General features: G+C 38.4%; 1 protein-coding gene across 1 annotated transcript in view; it reads right to left on the bottom strand.

Annotated features, from left to right (window-relative positions):
- The window catches only part of Tbc1d5 (TBC1 domain family member 5), a 533,074-nt gene that overhangs the window by 160,254 nt on the left and 355,748 nt on the right, over positions 1-17,072 (bottom strand). Inside the window, exon 15 of the mRNA XM_052191804.1 lies at positions 4,139-4,281. Coding sequence (XP_052047764.1) covers positions 4,139-4,281 — 143 coding nt within the window. The remainder of the gene's footprint in view (positions 1-4,138; positions 4,282-17,072) is intronic.

Below are 17,072 nucleotides of genomic sequence, written 5' to 3'. Positions count from 1 at the left end.
TAGCAGTGATTATAGCTAGGATCATAAGACATTTTTAAATTTAAGTCTTAGGTTTTCAAAAATTAAAATTACAAAGAATATATGGCAAAATAACTTCAATTATTTTTCCAAAATTTCTGTAGCATACACTGATGGAAAATGCTTAACCTAGTTGGTAAGTTTTTTTTAACTAGTTCTAGTCATTCATAAATAAATTGATATATAGATCATAAACAGATGGAGTTATGCTACATGAGGTGATAATGCTTCCTCACAAATCCATAGTCTAACAATAACACCCATGCCAGGCATGAAAAATCTATCTTGGAGTAGCCTGCCACAGTAGCAAGAGAGCTTCCAAACAACTATATGCTATTGCAGTTGTCCTTCATTACCTCCTAGACCTTAAAGGTAAAAACCTATTGCTGAAGACACTACCTGACTGGACACAGGACTTGGAGGAAGAAACATCGGACTAAACATAGGGACCCCAATGGAAGAGTTAGGGCTGAAGGAGCTGAAGGAGTTTGTAACCCCATAGGAAGAACAACAATATCAACCAACTAGACCCCCAAAAGTCCCAGGGACTAAACCATCAACCAAGGAGTACACACTGGGGGACCCGAGGCTCTTGCTGGATATGCAGCAGAGGATTGCCTTATCTGGCATCAATGGGAGGGGAGCCCCTTGGTCCTGTGGAGGATCAATGACCCAGCTTAGGGGAATACTAGGGTTCTGAGGTGGGGCACCCTCATAGAGGAAGGAAGTAGGGGTAGGGGATAGGGAGTATGTGGAGGGAAAACTGTGAAGGGGGTAACAATTGAAATGTAAATAAATAAAATAACCAATAGAATATGGAAAAAAAAACTAGATCTCACAGGATCAGAAGATGCTATTAAAGCTGCCCAGGAAAACAAGCAATCGGTAGTCAGGCGCAGCTGTAAACAACCTGAAGGGCCCAAGTGTTGATGCCTCAGTCCCACTTGGGAGGGAGAAGAAAGCAATCATAAGAGGGGAGGGAAAGACTGAGGAGGAAAAGGGCATGGGGGTTGGGGGAAAGGGGAACATGATCTGGTATTGGGCAGGAGAAAAGGACTGAAGCCCTGAGGGCCAGCAGAAAGAATGCAAACAGGAAACTTTAGGAGGTAGAAGGTTGGGGGTACTTCTAGAATGTATAAGAGAACTGGGAGAATAGAGAGTCTCAGGACTCAAAGGAAGAGACCTTAGATGAAATATGCTACAGTGGGAAAAGGCAACTTGTAGTGCATACCTTTAGCAAAAAGACAGGGAGGGCATCAAGTGAGGGAGGGGGTTGCCATCCCACAATCAAAACTCTGACTCATACTGTTCCTGTCTGAAAGAACTGCAGGGATGGAAATCTAGAGGAGCCTTAGGAAAAGAAGGTTCAGCAATAGGCCCAAAGTGGGATCCAGCTCATGGGAAGCCCCAAGGCCTGACACTATTATTGAGGCTATAAAGCACTCATGAAAAGGGTCCTATTTGCCCTCTGAAAGACCCGACAAGCAGTGAAAAGAGTCAGATGCAGATATTTGCACCCAACCAATGGACAGAAGCTGCTGACCCCTGTGGTTGAATTAGGGAAAAACTGGAAGAAGCTGAGGAGAAGGGTAACAAGGCAGGAGGACTAGCAGTCTCAATTAATCTGGACCCCCAAGATCTCTCAGAAACCAACTAGGCATCATACAACAGTTGATATGGGGCCCCCAACACATATATAGCAGAGGACTGTTGGGTCTGGGTTCAGTCAGAGAAGATGCATCTAACCCTCAAGAGACTGGAGGCTCCAAGGGAATTTAGAGGTTTGGTGGGGGTAGGGATGGGGACATCCTCTTGGAGATAGGGAGGCGGGGAATAGGTAAAGGATGTGGAAAAGCTGCATGTGGACCGGGAGGGGAATAAAATCTGGAGTGTAAAATAAAAAGAAGGAATATGAATATATATAATAGATTTAGCCAATATGGCCAAGTTAGTGAAGGGAAGGAGGTCACTTAGAAAATGGGTGTACTTAGAACACAAAGATAATAGTTTTTAAGGTTGTAAAAGAAGCCTTCTTCTAGCCCCTATCCTTGCAGATTAAAACTAGGGTCTCCTGCTTCCTGGCTGAATGCTCTTAAACTGGCCAACGGTTCACTCCCAGCTCCTGTTGGATAATTAAGTGCAGAGTTCCATTTCTTACCATATTCTCTTTGTATGTACTACACCTCTGTCAGATGACTGTGGGAAGCATTACAAATGAAAAGAGGGAAGTATTAATAATTGCTACTTTGAGACAGAATATGTAAACCAAAACTAGCTCAAACAGACTAATATATTATGATGACCTTATTCTTAAGAGACATTGTTATGGTTTAAAATAATGAAGGCCTCGTAATTATTTGTAAAACTCTATATATCTTGATACTAATGATGCCTTTAATGTTTTACATATTCCAATAAAACTTCTCAAATTCAGTTTCTCCAAAGCTTCTAACACTTAAATTCCCAATAGTTGTTTCCTATTCAATTATCGAGTCTCTGAAGATCTCAGACAGGACTATTCTAGATTTCCTGTTCCCTTTACCTTTTATATTTAATCATTAAGCTATGCTAAACTCAGTTCTGAGTATTTCTCTACATGTTTTTTACCTTCTGGAAAACTGTCTAACTTTGATCTGATTGCCTAACTCTCATCTTGTCTTACTCAATTTCATTTTCACATTGTTGCTAGAGTAACCTAAAGGTTATACTTCTGCTGTGACCGTTTAGTTCTGTGACTTTACTGATCAGAGCTGACCATTTTCATCCCTCTTGTCCTCTTTTTGTAATTTACTGTGTTTCCTCATGAGCACTGTAATCTAGTCATACCATGTAATTTGAAGGAACACATATATAGCCAGTAAAGTAGCTTCTGACTTAAAGTTTATGTTTATGCTGTCTGTTTCTTTCTTCCTTTCTTTTTTATTGCCTCTCAAGTTCAGCAACTGGAAAGCTTCTCCAGGACAAGGACGATACTTCTTCACTCTAGCTTCGGGAGGTACCATTTGCTGTTATAGACTTAATACTTACATGAATAAACAATGTTTTCCACATGTGCCCATGTTTTACAGAATCATCAATAAAAATATTAAAAATGTGTAAGGGCTTCAGCTGTCAAATATTTAGATTTGTCTCTAAAGAAACCCAAAGTACTTGACCTTCCATGCTTAAAAAAAAAAAAAAATCAAACATGCTCTGCTCCCCGCCCCCCAAAAAAAACCTTTCCAGTTTTTGGAGACAATGTGGTTACTCATAAATAATGCTGAGGGAATGAAACCCATATAATATAACTTTTAACAGAATATTAGTGTTTCCAGGGCAAAACAAGGGCATCTGGAATGATTGGTATTGTGAGAACAAAGACAGCCTTCTAGCAGAGCAGCAGTCACTGTTACAAACATTCCTACTCTGACACGAGTTTTCTATTTCCTAACTCCATCAGAGCACTCCGTGCAATCTTTCCTATCACACTGTGGCTTGTAAATCTTGCTTTGGGAACTGAGATTCCTTCTGAGATGAAAAATAATTTAAGGTATTAATGAAATTTAAACCATGCTCTGATATTTCCTATAAGGCAAGGCCATGCCTTTCTGGCTACAGTAAGCACACTAAGGTGGTTCTCTGGAGACAGAAACACATCTACCAATGAGTACTATATTAGGGAATAAAATTTGCTAATATATAACTGGGCAGAAGTTAAATATTCCAGATTTATTTTTCCATTGGCAAGACATTGGTATCATAAAAATAGTGCCAATCTCCTCATAAACATCCTTGAGTGCTTGCTACACGTCAGAAGGTGGAGCTCTAAACATGTCTGAAATGTTGGTTCCATATGCAGTCCACATGTGTGTGTGACGAGAGGACTGAAACAGGAAGAAAGTGTTTAGAAATATCCTCCTAAATAAGATCCCAGTTCTTTGAGGATAACATCGCCCACATCTCCTAACATGTACAAGGTTCACTAACAGAAAAGATGTTTGACATTTCAAATATTTCCTGCTATTAAAAACTTAAGTATACGTAAATCCAATAATAAGATATAAAGTACATTTAAAAGGCAAACCATTTTTGAAAAAACACGGGTACCTAGTGGAATATGGGCAAAGTGAGAAACACTTACAAGCATCTCGGATATAGAGTAGCATGGCTGTGAAGACATAGTCGACTAAGCTCAGGTTGAGGCCATCAGCAAACAAGGCATCCCAGACCACCAGCAGGTCCTGCAGAGGGAACTCTCTCCCAAAGAGCAGCCGCACCCATCGTCTGCACAGAAACCAAACAAATGAAGAAAACAAGACTTCTGATAGTGATCCTTTCCTCATCAAACTGAAAAATGTTACAACTTATTAACTGAGCAGTCATAAAATACTACATATTAAAATATAGAAAAATTCAAAATTTAAGAAAGCATTATGTATCAAAACACTATGAAATTGAAGTTTTAAATTTGTACGGTTCTATACATGACCATAGACATTACACATTATTCTATGTGTAAAATATGAGAATAAAACTTGGAGAGAACAAAAAATTTATATATGAAATAGAAATCACAAATCTTTACCATAAAAAAAGGATAGGACACATATGTAGTCAATCCAGTGTTGCACAATATCTAAGGTTATTCACTTCCCCAAATTTCAAATTTTCTAATTGATTTTTTAACTTAGGTTTTTACAAATGGTTTCTATAACAAATTAACATAGTCAAACTTAGAAATTTATATTCTCACATTTAATAATTATTTAGGTACTAATTTTAAAACTTAATTTTAGGAAAAATCAGTACTCTTGTTGAGTTTTGGGAGGGTTAAGTATATACAGTTAGTGAAAATGAGAAGCAAACATTGCTGATTATAGTTTGGCCTGAAATAGCTATCGCTAATCACTAAGGCTATTTTTCAGGAAATGTTTTCATGCTGATTTCATGCCCAGGTAATGAGTACAGAGCAGAAGTAAGTAAGCACCTAGGGTACTAGACAATGTTTGTATGCAACTATATAACATAGACAGTGACGTGACCTTAGGCTCCCCTAAATCCTAAGTAAGCAATTAATGTCAATGTTTATAACAAATTTAGAATTTGATTTGATATATTTTGATTCACTTTTTTCTAATTTTATGTAATAGGGGTACAATTCTTTCTGTTATGTATTTCAGCGAGAGTTTTATGTAGTTCCGGCATATCTTAGAGAATCTGAAAATATAAATTTCTAGAAAAAGCAAATAATATGAAAGAAATTCTTTAAAAATTATAAACACACACACACACACACACACACAAGATTAGTGAAGATATTACTTCATTGAAAAATTTGAAATAGAATCCAAGTGTCTGGAGGTTAAAGTGAGGGACAGCCCTTCAACTAACCCCAAAAAATTCTGCTCCAGGAGTATTAAGGCAGAACCATAGTTGTAACTATACAGTCTCTAACCATATGCAGCTATCATCATGGTTACTAGAAATCATATGATCAAACATGTATACATTCATATTATCAAATTAATCAAGAATATTTTTTCTAGACTGTATTTTCTACCTCAGCCAGTACTTTTTTTAATGGAAAAATGCCTAGGTAAATATTTCAAAATGCTATAATAAGTTAAATAACTTTTAATTTATCTTTCAAGTCTCGGTGTACATCTAAATTAGTCACTAACAAATGTATGCATTTTTCATCTATGTAGGTTAAGAAAAAATTACTTTACTATTCACTTCTATTTCTTACAAATCACCAACACCAACATGTACTGCCCCCAAAAGAACAAAATGTGACTAAATTAAATGGTCACTGTTGTAACTTATGAAGGATGGGCTGGTCTTCAAGAGTATGGGGGTGGGGTGGGACTTAGGGATGAGCAAACTAAAAAGCAGCAGTGCAGAGCATCTCCAATGGACACATGACTACCCGCTCTCTATAAGGACTAAAACACTTAGAATGTGCTTACTTTCAACTATTTAACTGACACAACTTGAAAATTCCACCAATGAATAAAATGAATGAGTACAGGACATGGAAGAAATTATCAAATTGTCTTCCTCAGCATCTTTTACAGCTTGAATTCTTATGTAAACTTCAACACAGTGGTGTTGCTAACAATAGAGCAGCCTTTTTCTTTTTTCTTTTTGAACAATTTGTCTACCTCTATGGCAAAATGTCAGGTGTTGCTCAACTTTTCTTGCAACATTCCTGTTTCTGAGGGTTGTATTAGCTTAGCTTCAAAATGATCTCACAGGCCCTGTGTCTTCTGGAGGACTACAGGAGGGCTAAGTGCCAATCCTCACCCTCATATCTCCCTCTTCCCACTGTCCACAGGATTAACATCGTCAGAACTATGTAGAATACACACCTTCAGCAGTTTTATGTTTGATGTGAAGCCTGTGATGTGCTATTTTATAAACTTTCACATTGCTTCTTTATTCATGTTTACTCTGCCAAAATCTCCTCTAAAATTCCAGAATCAGGACCAATACACAAGTAAAATGGGAGAGGTTTGGATAGGGATGATGGGTGGGAGGGAGTGAGGGAGAAGTTCTCTGCAAAGTCTTTTCTCTACTTCACTAAGTGCTCTATGTGATGCTCACTAAAGGGTGACAGGTGACTATAAGGCCACACTCCTGAAAAACAAAGGTTTAGCAGAATTGGAAACAAAAGAATTGATCTTAATAATAGTGGCACAAAAACTGTTCAGGAAGAGAAGAGAAATTTATAAATTTAAGATTAAATGGGCTAGAAAAGGGGAAATCATTTGAAATGTAAATAAATTATATCGAATAAAAAAAAGATTAAATGTGAATTTAGAAATGGGAAATACAAGAAAACATGGGTTACAGCTATTTATGTAGTACATTATTTTTGATTCATTCATTTATTATGTATCTATACTATGAGCGTGTATGTGTGTGTGTGTGTGTGTGTGTGCATGTACAAGAAAACGGGTTACAGCTATTTATGTAGTACATTATTTTTGATTCATTCATTTATTATGTATCTATACTATGAGCGTGTGTGTGCATAAAACATTATTTTTGATTCATTCATTTATTATGTATCTATTCTATGAGTGTGTATGTGTGTGTGTGTGCGCGCACATGCACATGTGCGTGTCAGGACACCCATGTTATAATCAGAGTACAGCTTTCAGGAGTCAACTCACACCTTTTTCTGCTCTGGGACCTGGGGTAAAGCTCAGTTCCCCAGGTTTGTGCTATAAGCACTTTTTCTCTGTTGTGCCATTTTGTTGGCTCAGACTGTTGACTTGATATAAGATCTAATAATTTATACATAAAAAACTCTTAACTATAATCTTCATGTTCTGTTTTATAAAATGTTGAAATTAAGGGCAAATCCCTAATCTTTAAGACAAGAGGATATGCATAACACAACAGTACAGAACTAACAAGGCCTGTATCAATAATCACTTTAAACCAGGTTTGATTTACTCCATACCGATACTCAAAACAAAAACCTTCATGTGCTATTTTGGGCATTCCCCCTACACATTTAAAAGCAAATGGAAAAAAAATCAGTGCTTTATGGAATGACTTACTAATAGAAATTATTTCAGTAAGCTTTTATATTCTTAGAAAGGAAAATCTACTTTTAAAAATGAGGCCTTATAAAGAAGTTATGTCTACAATTAACATGCTTTTATTGCAGTTAAAAATATTTAGTGAGTGCTAAGTTACACTTAAGGGTGGCATTAAACCTTTCTTCCCCTAAAGACAGTTCAGTTTAATTGCTTGATACCATTACTTAGCTTTCAGATGCTGCACCTGAAGACAGTAGTGCTCACACACTTCATGGCACGTGATGACACAGGGTCCTATGTTATCAGACCGACAGAGCAATTACAGCGATTGCCCAAACAGAATGACGATCCCAAGTATTAAAGTTAGTAATAAACTTCTCAGAGACAGGACAGTCTTTGAGTCTCTCAGCTTCCAGTTTTGTGTAATGACACTGCTTCTCCCAGGGGCTCATTAACTACTGATGGTGTTATTGCTTGGTGAATGGGGCATGGAAACACCAAGGGGAAATTGATTCATGAGAATGACCAACTTGAAGTTTAAATAAGCATAGCTAACATGGATATAGAGGGAATATATTATATATCTTCTCTCCTATTTTTATTTTCTGTTAATGACCATATTGAATGGGACATGGGTATCACAACCTCACAAGAACAAGGTAGAAAAATGCATTCAATTTAATTAAAAAAAAAAAAAAACACCAGAAAACAGCCTAGCTTGGCATGGCAGAACACACTTGGGAGGCGGGGACAGGCAGATCTCTGAGTTCCAGGCCAGCCTGGTCTATAGTGAGTTCCAGGATAGTCCCAGGGATACACAGGGAAAGCGTGTCAAACAAAACAAAACAGAACAAAACAGCAAAAAACAAAAAAAATAAAATAAAAGAAAACATGCAGCAACAACATGTCAGATTCTTTCTGAAGTATAGATATTAATTCTGGGTTTTGTTTTCTGTTTACTTGCACTCTTCAAAATCAGCAAGTTTTAAAAATTACATGATTATTCTGGAATAATACAGAATCTAAATTCATGTTAATTTCAGTAACAGCTAAAAAAACAAAAGTAAGCCATGAAACTCTCTGAGGTTGAACACCTATATGACTGAGTTTAGCTAGGTTTCATTGTAATTATTTTGAAGTGATTTGATTTTGAGTATTTACTTCACTCCCGTGAGAAGAGTCTCAAAAGTAGCAGTGATTATAGCTAGGATCATAAGACATTTTTAAATTTAAGTCTTAGGTTTTCAAAAATTAAAATTACAAAGAATATATGGCAAAATAACTTCAATTATTTTTCCAAAATTTCTGTAGCATACACTGATGGAAAATGCTTAACCTAGTTGGTAAGTTTTTTTTAACTAGTTCTAGTCATTCATAAATAAATTGATATATAGATCATAAACAGATGGAGTTATGCTACATGAGGTGATAATGCTTCCTCACAAATCCATAGTCTAACAATAACACCCATGCCAGGCATGAAAAATCTATCTTTGAGTAGCCTGCCACAGTAGCAAGAGAGCTTCCAAACAACTATATGCTATTGCAGTTGTCCTTCATTACCTCCTAGACCTTAAAGGTAAAAACCTATTGCTGAAGACACTACCTGACTGGACACAGGACTTGGAGGAAGAAACATCGGACTAAACATAGGGACCCCAATGGAAGAGTTAGGGCTGAAGGAGCTGAAGGAGTTTGTAACCCCATAGGAAGAACAACAATATCAACCAACTAGACCCCCAAAAGTCCCAGGGACTAAACCATCAACCAAGGAGTACACACTGGGGGATCCGCGGCTCTTGCTGGATATGCAGCAGAGGATTGCCTTATCTGGCATCAATGGGAGGGGAGCCCCTTGGTCCTGTGGAGGATCAATGACCCAGCTTAGGGGAATACTAGGGTTCTGAGGTGGGGCACCCTCATAGAGGAAGGAAGTAGGGGTAGGGGATAGGGAGTATGTGGAGGGAAAACTGTGAAGGGGGGTAACAATTGAAATGTAAATAAATAAAATAACCAATAGAATATGGAAAAAAAAACTAGATCTCACAGGATCAGAAGATGCTATTAAAGCTGCCCAGGAAAACAAGCAATCGGTAGTCAGGCCCAGCTGTAAAGTCTACAAACCACAATGACCAACATAATAAGACAGACCCTATGACACAACAATGGCAGCTTTAACTTAGGGATATCAAACAGCTGTCTAATTAGACTTAAGGCCTGCTCAATAGGAGAGAATTCATGCCTGGGATTATATGGAACTATATAGATCTACCCATGGATAGAAGCGGCACAGATCCTAGAGAAGAAACATACTTCTGTCAATTTCCTAAGTCTGAATGACTTCTAACTATATTTTAACTATTTACCTTTCTTCCCACTGGTAAGTGATATTTTCACTTCTCTTCTAAGAAGTTTGTGTATGCAGTAGATCCAGGAGGAACATTTTACAGAGATCCAAAAAAAAAAAAAAACCAAAACCAAAACCAAAACCAAAACCAAAAAGAAATCATAGAGAATAACCACAGGGCGTATAAGCCCAAGTGGTTCATCTAGAGTGCGACCCTACACCTAAGCCTCTGAGAATACCACAGAGTAGGGGATGACTAACAATAATATCATTTGACATGTCAATGTGGATAGAAACAACTGTACAAGTCTCTACTCTTAGATAAGTTATCTGTAGGCAATAAATAGCTCCTGAGAGTGGTACAATCCTTGAGAGTGAGTAGAGTAGGGTTGTCTTATTTTGGGTTTTAGTCCTGTAAAGAGATACCATGACCACAGTAACTCTTATAAAAGGAAACATTTAGTTGAGGCTGGATTACAGCCAGCTGGGTTAGTCCATTATCATCATGGCAAAAACCAGTAGCATATAGGCAGACATGGTGCTGGATACGGAGCTGAGAATTCTATATCCTGATCCTTAGTCAGCAAAAAGAGACTATGTACCACACTGGGCACAGCTTGAACATATATGTGACCTTGAAGCCTGCCTACACAGTAACATACTTCCTCCAACAAGGCCATACCTACTCCAACAAGGCCATGCCTATCTTACCACTCCCTATGAAGCAACCATTCAATCATATAAGTCTATGGGGGCCATTCCTATACAAACCACCACAGGGACACAAGATTTGGAGGGGGTAAAGAAAGATGTGGAAACAAGTAATATAGTATTTGAGAATCTTATAAGCCCTTTACTAAAACAAACAAACAAACAAACAAAGCAGTCTGAGTGGAAAGTCAGTCTTGTCTATCAACATACAAATATCCCCTGCTCTCCACTCTTCTTTTAGAACAGTAGTTCTCCACCTTCCTAATGCTTCAATCCTTTAATCCTCATCTTGTAGTGACTCCAACTATAAAATTATTTTTGTTGCAACTTCCTAACTGTAATTTTGCTTCTGTTACAAGTCATAATGGAAATGTCTGATATGTAGATGGTCTTAGGTGACTCCTGTGAAAGGGTCATTTCACCCCAAAGGCTTTCCAGCCATAGTTTGAGAACCACTCTTTTAGAAGTACTAACTACCATTACAATACGGTATTTAGAATACTTAGTAATTTTAGCACATATAACTTACTAGTGCATTCAAGTAAAGTGAATGGGATAGTAAGTCTTGCATAGTTTTCGGAACAGGATTCACTGCCCAAGAACCATCTTGTTCACTTAAGTGGGGGGCAGTGGGAATCCTAACCCTGATTGAAGAGGTCTATGGAAACGTGTCACCAAGAAAGATTTTCTACCCTACCACATTCTTGTACTCGGCCACATATAAGCTTCTTGGCATTTTCTGGAGCAAATTACTTAAAGGCCACTATTACAGTTGAATGACACAAAGAATTCAAGTGTAGCTGGCAATCATATTGGAAAAATTAGTTTCAGGCTTTGTAAACACTGACTTTTAAATTATAATATACGTCCAGAGCATTTATAAATATATTTTCTAATATATTACCATCAGGAAAAGGAATTATCAAATCAATTTCCTAAAACAACATGAAGAAATTTGTTAAAAACAATAGTGCATATCTTCCTTAATCTGGAACCCATTTCTTAAAAGAACAAACTAGTTTGACATTAGTACCAGTAGGATCTTAACCACACTGTATAACACGCTGAATAAACTTGCTTTGAATCTCTCGCAGAACATTGCTATACCTTGTTAGAAGAACAAGCATTGGGCATAATACTAAGCTGGGAAATCCCAGAATCTGCTTAGTGGTAAAGGTAAGATAGTAGGCATGTTTCCATAAACATTTAGTTTTAGCTCTAACAATGATTCAGAGACTAGCAAAAGTGAGGTATGCCAGACTCTCACCAAGAGACTGGGACAGACTTGTCACTATAAAAGGAAGCAGGGCATGTGGTTTCCTTTGGCATCTTAACTATAGTCTATGGCTGTATGTGCCCTCTAATGGCATCTTTACTATGGTCTATGGCTGTATGTGCCCTCTAGGGGAATTCTCACAGATACTTTCTTCTTCCTTTTCTTCCCTATCTGGGCCTGATGGAGAACAGCTCTACATCTGTTAAGTGCTGCTATTTCCCACTTAGGCACTGGTGAGCAAACCTCAGCTACTGACAGGAAAGCAAACCTTTCTCCAACAGATTCCATTCGCTTTAAACATATTTGTAGGGGGCAAAGAATAGATTGTTAGCATTCTCCATAACTTGGTATATAGTTCCTCCTGAGGTCAGCTCTTTCTGGCCAGGTATCCCATAGATAATATGCTTACACCATATTCTTGCACAGGCTTTGTAGATGCTCACCGAATTTTCCCCAAAGTGTTTCTCGTGTCTCTGTGTGCTGGCTCACATACTAAACTTCCAAGGCAACTTAGCCATCCTGGACTTCCCGTTACATCTCTAGACTACTGGTTGTACATTCAAAGCTCAAGCATTACTCAGCTTTACCCTGTATTCAAAATGTGATACTGCACAGTTTCACTACCTGGGGGCTTGTTAGACATGTGGAGTCTCAATACTGTTTAACTAGTCAATGGATTATTTTTTAACAAGATTTACAAGTGATCATTTACATTAATGCTTGAGAGAAATTGGAATAGGTACTAACTCTTGCTTCATAAACATATTTGGTAACAACTACTCCTAAATCCTATCATACACTGATATAAAATATTATTTTCCAAGAAGGTAAAGCCTTGAACTAAAGGGTGGCTTTCCCAGTTACTACAATGCTCTATCTCTGAATGCCTGCTAAGCTCCTGAAGAGTATTCTGATACAGAAGACTTAGGGGGAGATGGATAGCATGTATTCTGAACTAGTTGCCAGGGCATTTTGATAATAGTTGTGTGAGGACCACATAAAGAAAGTTCTAAACTTGCAAGAATATCTTAGCTATTCCACTGTCTCTCAAACATTAATTAGTTTAAACATGTACCTTTAAGTTTCCCTAGTACGTTTAGTCATTGGACCAATGACCACTATGTATTTAATATATAGGACAAAAAACATGCTCAAACTTCCTTTAACATTCTGTTAACCTCTAAATATTTTATGCTACATATAATACACACATACATACATGCATGCATGAATGCATACATACATACACATACTTACATACATGGGGGTAGAGACTGAGAGGGAGAGAAAGGGCAGAGGAGAGAGAAAAAAAAGTCTGAAGGCATGCCTCTTCGACCTCAGAGGATAATTTAGGTCATTTTAATATTTATTAAACTCTCAGCATATGACTTAGGTTAACATTTATACGTCAATGGTTTTTAAACATTGATTTACTATGAAGGATGTATTTTCTGTCTGTCTGTCTGTGGTATATTAGCTCACATTATCATATTAGCATGCATTATCCCAATCCCAATAACAGGCACACACACTCTCTTGCTCTTTGCTTCCCTCCCCCCTTATACAGAAAACATATATGTATGTGGGTATACATACATGCATGCATGTTTAATTTGAAGGTTTAGTGAGTATTTATAAATCTGAGGACCTGCTTCTATGTTCTGATAGAGATGGGATCCAGGACATTATTCCTGAAGAGCTCTGTCACTGAGCTACATTCTAGCTCTCAAAAGTCTTTGCATTTAGTCCTGTTTCAGTATGTCTCCTGAGGCTCAAGTGATTTGCTGTAATGAGGTCCAAGAATTAAGAGGACATGGCAGGGCACATGTCCTCCTTTAATACTTTTAAACACCTAGAACCCATGGAGAGGTGGTAAGTGCACAGAAGGTACAGACTAGGACCTAAACAGAAATTTCCCACTGCCATGTGATCTTGCTAATCCTGGCCAAGATGGTAATTATTTGTAGATGTTAACTCATGTGTTACCAGTGAGTTATTCTTATGTCATTATGTCCAATAGCAATGGGGGGAGGGTTTATTATATCTTACTGTTTAGATTCTATCCTGGAGGGGAGGGAGAGCACATGCGCTTAGTACAGGAACTTGGAGCCAGGAACTGACACAGAAGCTAGTGAGAAACACTTGTGTACTTGCTTGCTGCCCCATGGCTCCCTCAGCGGGTTTTACATAAGACTCAGAACCAAAGAACAGGGGTGACACTGCTCACAGTGGGCTCCCATATTAGTCATTAAGTCTGAACATGTCCCAGGCTTGCTTATGAAAGAATAGAGAAGACAGCCTAACTCCAGCCTTCTAAGGAGCCCCTAACACTTCATATTCCAGAGCCCGCTCTTTGTGCTTTTTGTTAGAATCTAGGTAAAAGGTCCAGAGCCTGTCCTTTGTTCAGAGCTAGGCAAAAAGGCCTTGAATAGGTGATCCTGGCCCCACAAGGTAACTGGAAATGAGCTAAGCTTATCTTGCTTCTGTAAACTGCTTATACCATTAACCCTATCCAGGAGTTCATGCATCTATAGACTCCAAGAAAATAGGAAACTAATTGGTCCACTGAGTGAGGGCTCCAATAATTTAAACTGACTGGCCTAAAAACTATGGAGTGGTACAAATAGACTGGCTCGCATTTCTCAGGATCCCTATGATAATGAATGATTGGTTTGTGATTTGAGGGTTTTGCTGTATACTTATAAAAGCTGTCGCAATTCGGCACTTGGGGTCCACAGTCCTCTACCCCTGTGCAGTGTAAGGCTGTGGAACCCAGAATTCTGGAATAAAGAAATCCTCATGTTATTGCATCGAGACCGTTTCTCGAGAATGATTTGGGTGTCGCCTTCCGTGGGGTGCTAGGGCACCCTCGGTTTTTGGGGGTCTTACACTTACAAGCAATTTGATGTGGGCATTTTGTCAATTAAGATTCCCTCTTTCCAGATGATTCTAGCTTATGTCAAGTCTCTCTCTCTCTCTCTCTCTCTTCTCTCTCTCTCTCTCTCTCTCTCTCTCTCTCTCTCTCTCTCTCTCTCTCTCTCTCTCACACACACACACACACACACACACACACACACACACACACACGACAAAACCAAAAACAAACAAATCCAAGCAGCACACAAAGGCTCTGTATGACAAGCTTGTTCAGATGGATGAGTAACTCTCAGAGACATCATTTCTGGATAGCACAGTGATGAACTCTTAAGAGATTTCTCGGTAGTAGTTTACATCTAACCCCATGCTGTGCTGGTGGAAGATAAATTCCAGAATAAGGGAGTTTTCCTGGAATCATTCATAATCTAATGCTCAGTGGAAATACATGATAGATCACCAAAGGAAAATAAGCAAGGATTATTTTATTAGAGATTGCTACAGAAAGTCAACTACTACTACATGTAACTGGAAATCAAAAGCAGTAAAGAAAATTTTAGAATTGGGAGGGGAAAGTAGGCTCTACTTCTGTTGATGAGAAATTGTGGCATGTGGCTAAGTAAAAGTGGAGATCACATGTAACTTTGTCTGAAGACACTGAGATGGCCTGAGGTAGTAGCTGGCTTCTTAGATGATCCCAGTTGTCCGGTCATATATATGGTTTGGTAACTGTCCTCTTGAAAAGCCATCACTCAACACATGCCAGGCTTCAAGCCCCATTCCTATGCTCAGCTTGAAATTAGCCAGTCACAGAAATTCAAAATTACTTCCTCTGAGAGTTCTAAGCTCAAGTGAAGATAAGTTTGATAAGCAATGGCCACTGGATGTGTACATCCTTATTAAAAATTTTCATGAAAACTATCCAGCACTATGACTTAAATTCAAGTCTCTTATTAATAGCAAGTTCCAGACTCATTTGAGAGTTTAATCAAGTTTTTAAACCATACTCTTATCTAGTCACAGGCCCTCAAGCAAAAGTGTAGCTAATCCAAGGACATTAAGATGAGGCAGTATGTTAAATATCATTTTTTGGGTGGGGTGTGGGGGGCAGGAAGGAAGTTTTTGAGTTCTTTGTGTAGCCCTGGCTTTTCTGGAACTTGGCTTGATCTGTAGAACAGGCTGCTAAGGGGAAATTTCTGGTTACTTTGGAGACTCAGTTATATCATGTGATGTTTTTCTGGAAGTTGTCTTATGAGATGATGTTTTGCTGAAGCAGACATATGAGAAGATGTTTTGTACAAGAAGCAGACACATGAGAGGATGTTTTGCTGAGGCAAAGGATTGAGAGGGTTGGTGATGTTTAGAAAGAATATAAATATAACCCCACAGACAGTGAGAGGACAAACTTGCATTGGTTCATTTGCAACACTGGTCTTCTCGTTATGATTTCCTAAAGAGAAAAATGCTAAATAACTTCTCGAGGTATTCTGGCTGTTTCTTGCTGCTTCCACTGACTTGTGCACATTAAGCAGAGCCTTTTGTTTTCTTGTGGACTGAATTGCTACTACTGATTCATGCTTGGAGATTGCAGATTGGAATGGACTGCTGCTATCCTGACAATGAAGATTGGAATCTCCCAAAGAACTACTTCTAAACAGGTCCGCATCCCCCTTGTCATATTAAGCATCTTCTTCGGCTACCTCTGATGTTGGTTAGAAGGGAAGTTGAAAAATCTAAGCCTACATGTTATCCTTAAACTCACAGAGATCTGCCTGTCTCTGCCTCCTGACTCCTGTGCTGCTTAGCACATAACTACTATACTTATTTTAGAAGTCTGTATTATCATGGAATGTTATACTCAACTTAGAGGAATGTATACTCTCCCTGAATTTAAAAACACCAGTGCATCTTTCCTCTTAAGGGGTTTCTGGGCTAAGTCCTTGCCTGCAGGGACCTGGCAAAGCACAGGTAGCTGAATAGTCTGCAAATCCACAGCATTCTGGGAAATTACCTATAGCCTGAGTATACCAACTGCTGGGGTGGGGCTGAAAATGCTGGAGCTGAATGAGGTGATGCTACCCCATTTTCTACTAATCCTAGCATGACTCAGAGGAAGACTGAAGAATAATGTGGATCCTCATCTAAGATTTTATTTTTTAATTTTAACTGTATTTTAGCAAGTACTATGATAGGCTACAGACTTGATCGTCTGATAACAACTCAACAGATACAAGAAGACTGAAATAAACCCATGCATCCTTCAGATCATCACAGATTAAGGCTGTGTAGAGAGCCTTATTGGTGTGCTGTGTTG

Source organism: Apodemus sylvaticus, chromosome 9 (assembly GCF_947179515.1).
Source record: "Apodemus sylvaticus chromosome 9, mApoSyl1.1, whole genome shotgun sequence".
Taxonomy (NCBI): domain Eukaryota; kingdom Metazoa; phylum Chordata; class Mammalia; order Rodentia; family Muridae; genus Apodemus; species Apodemus sylvaticus.
This window is presented reverse-complemented; position numbering and strand designations above follow the sequence as displayed.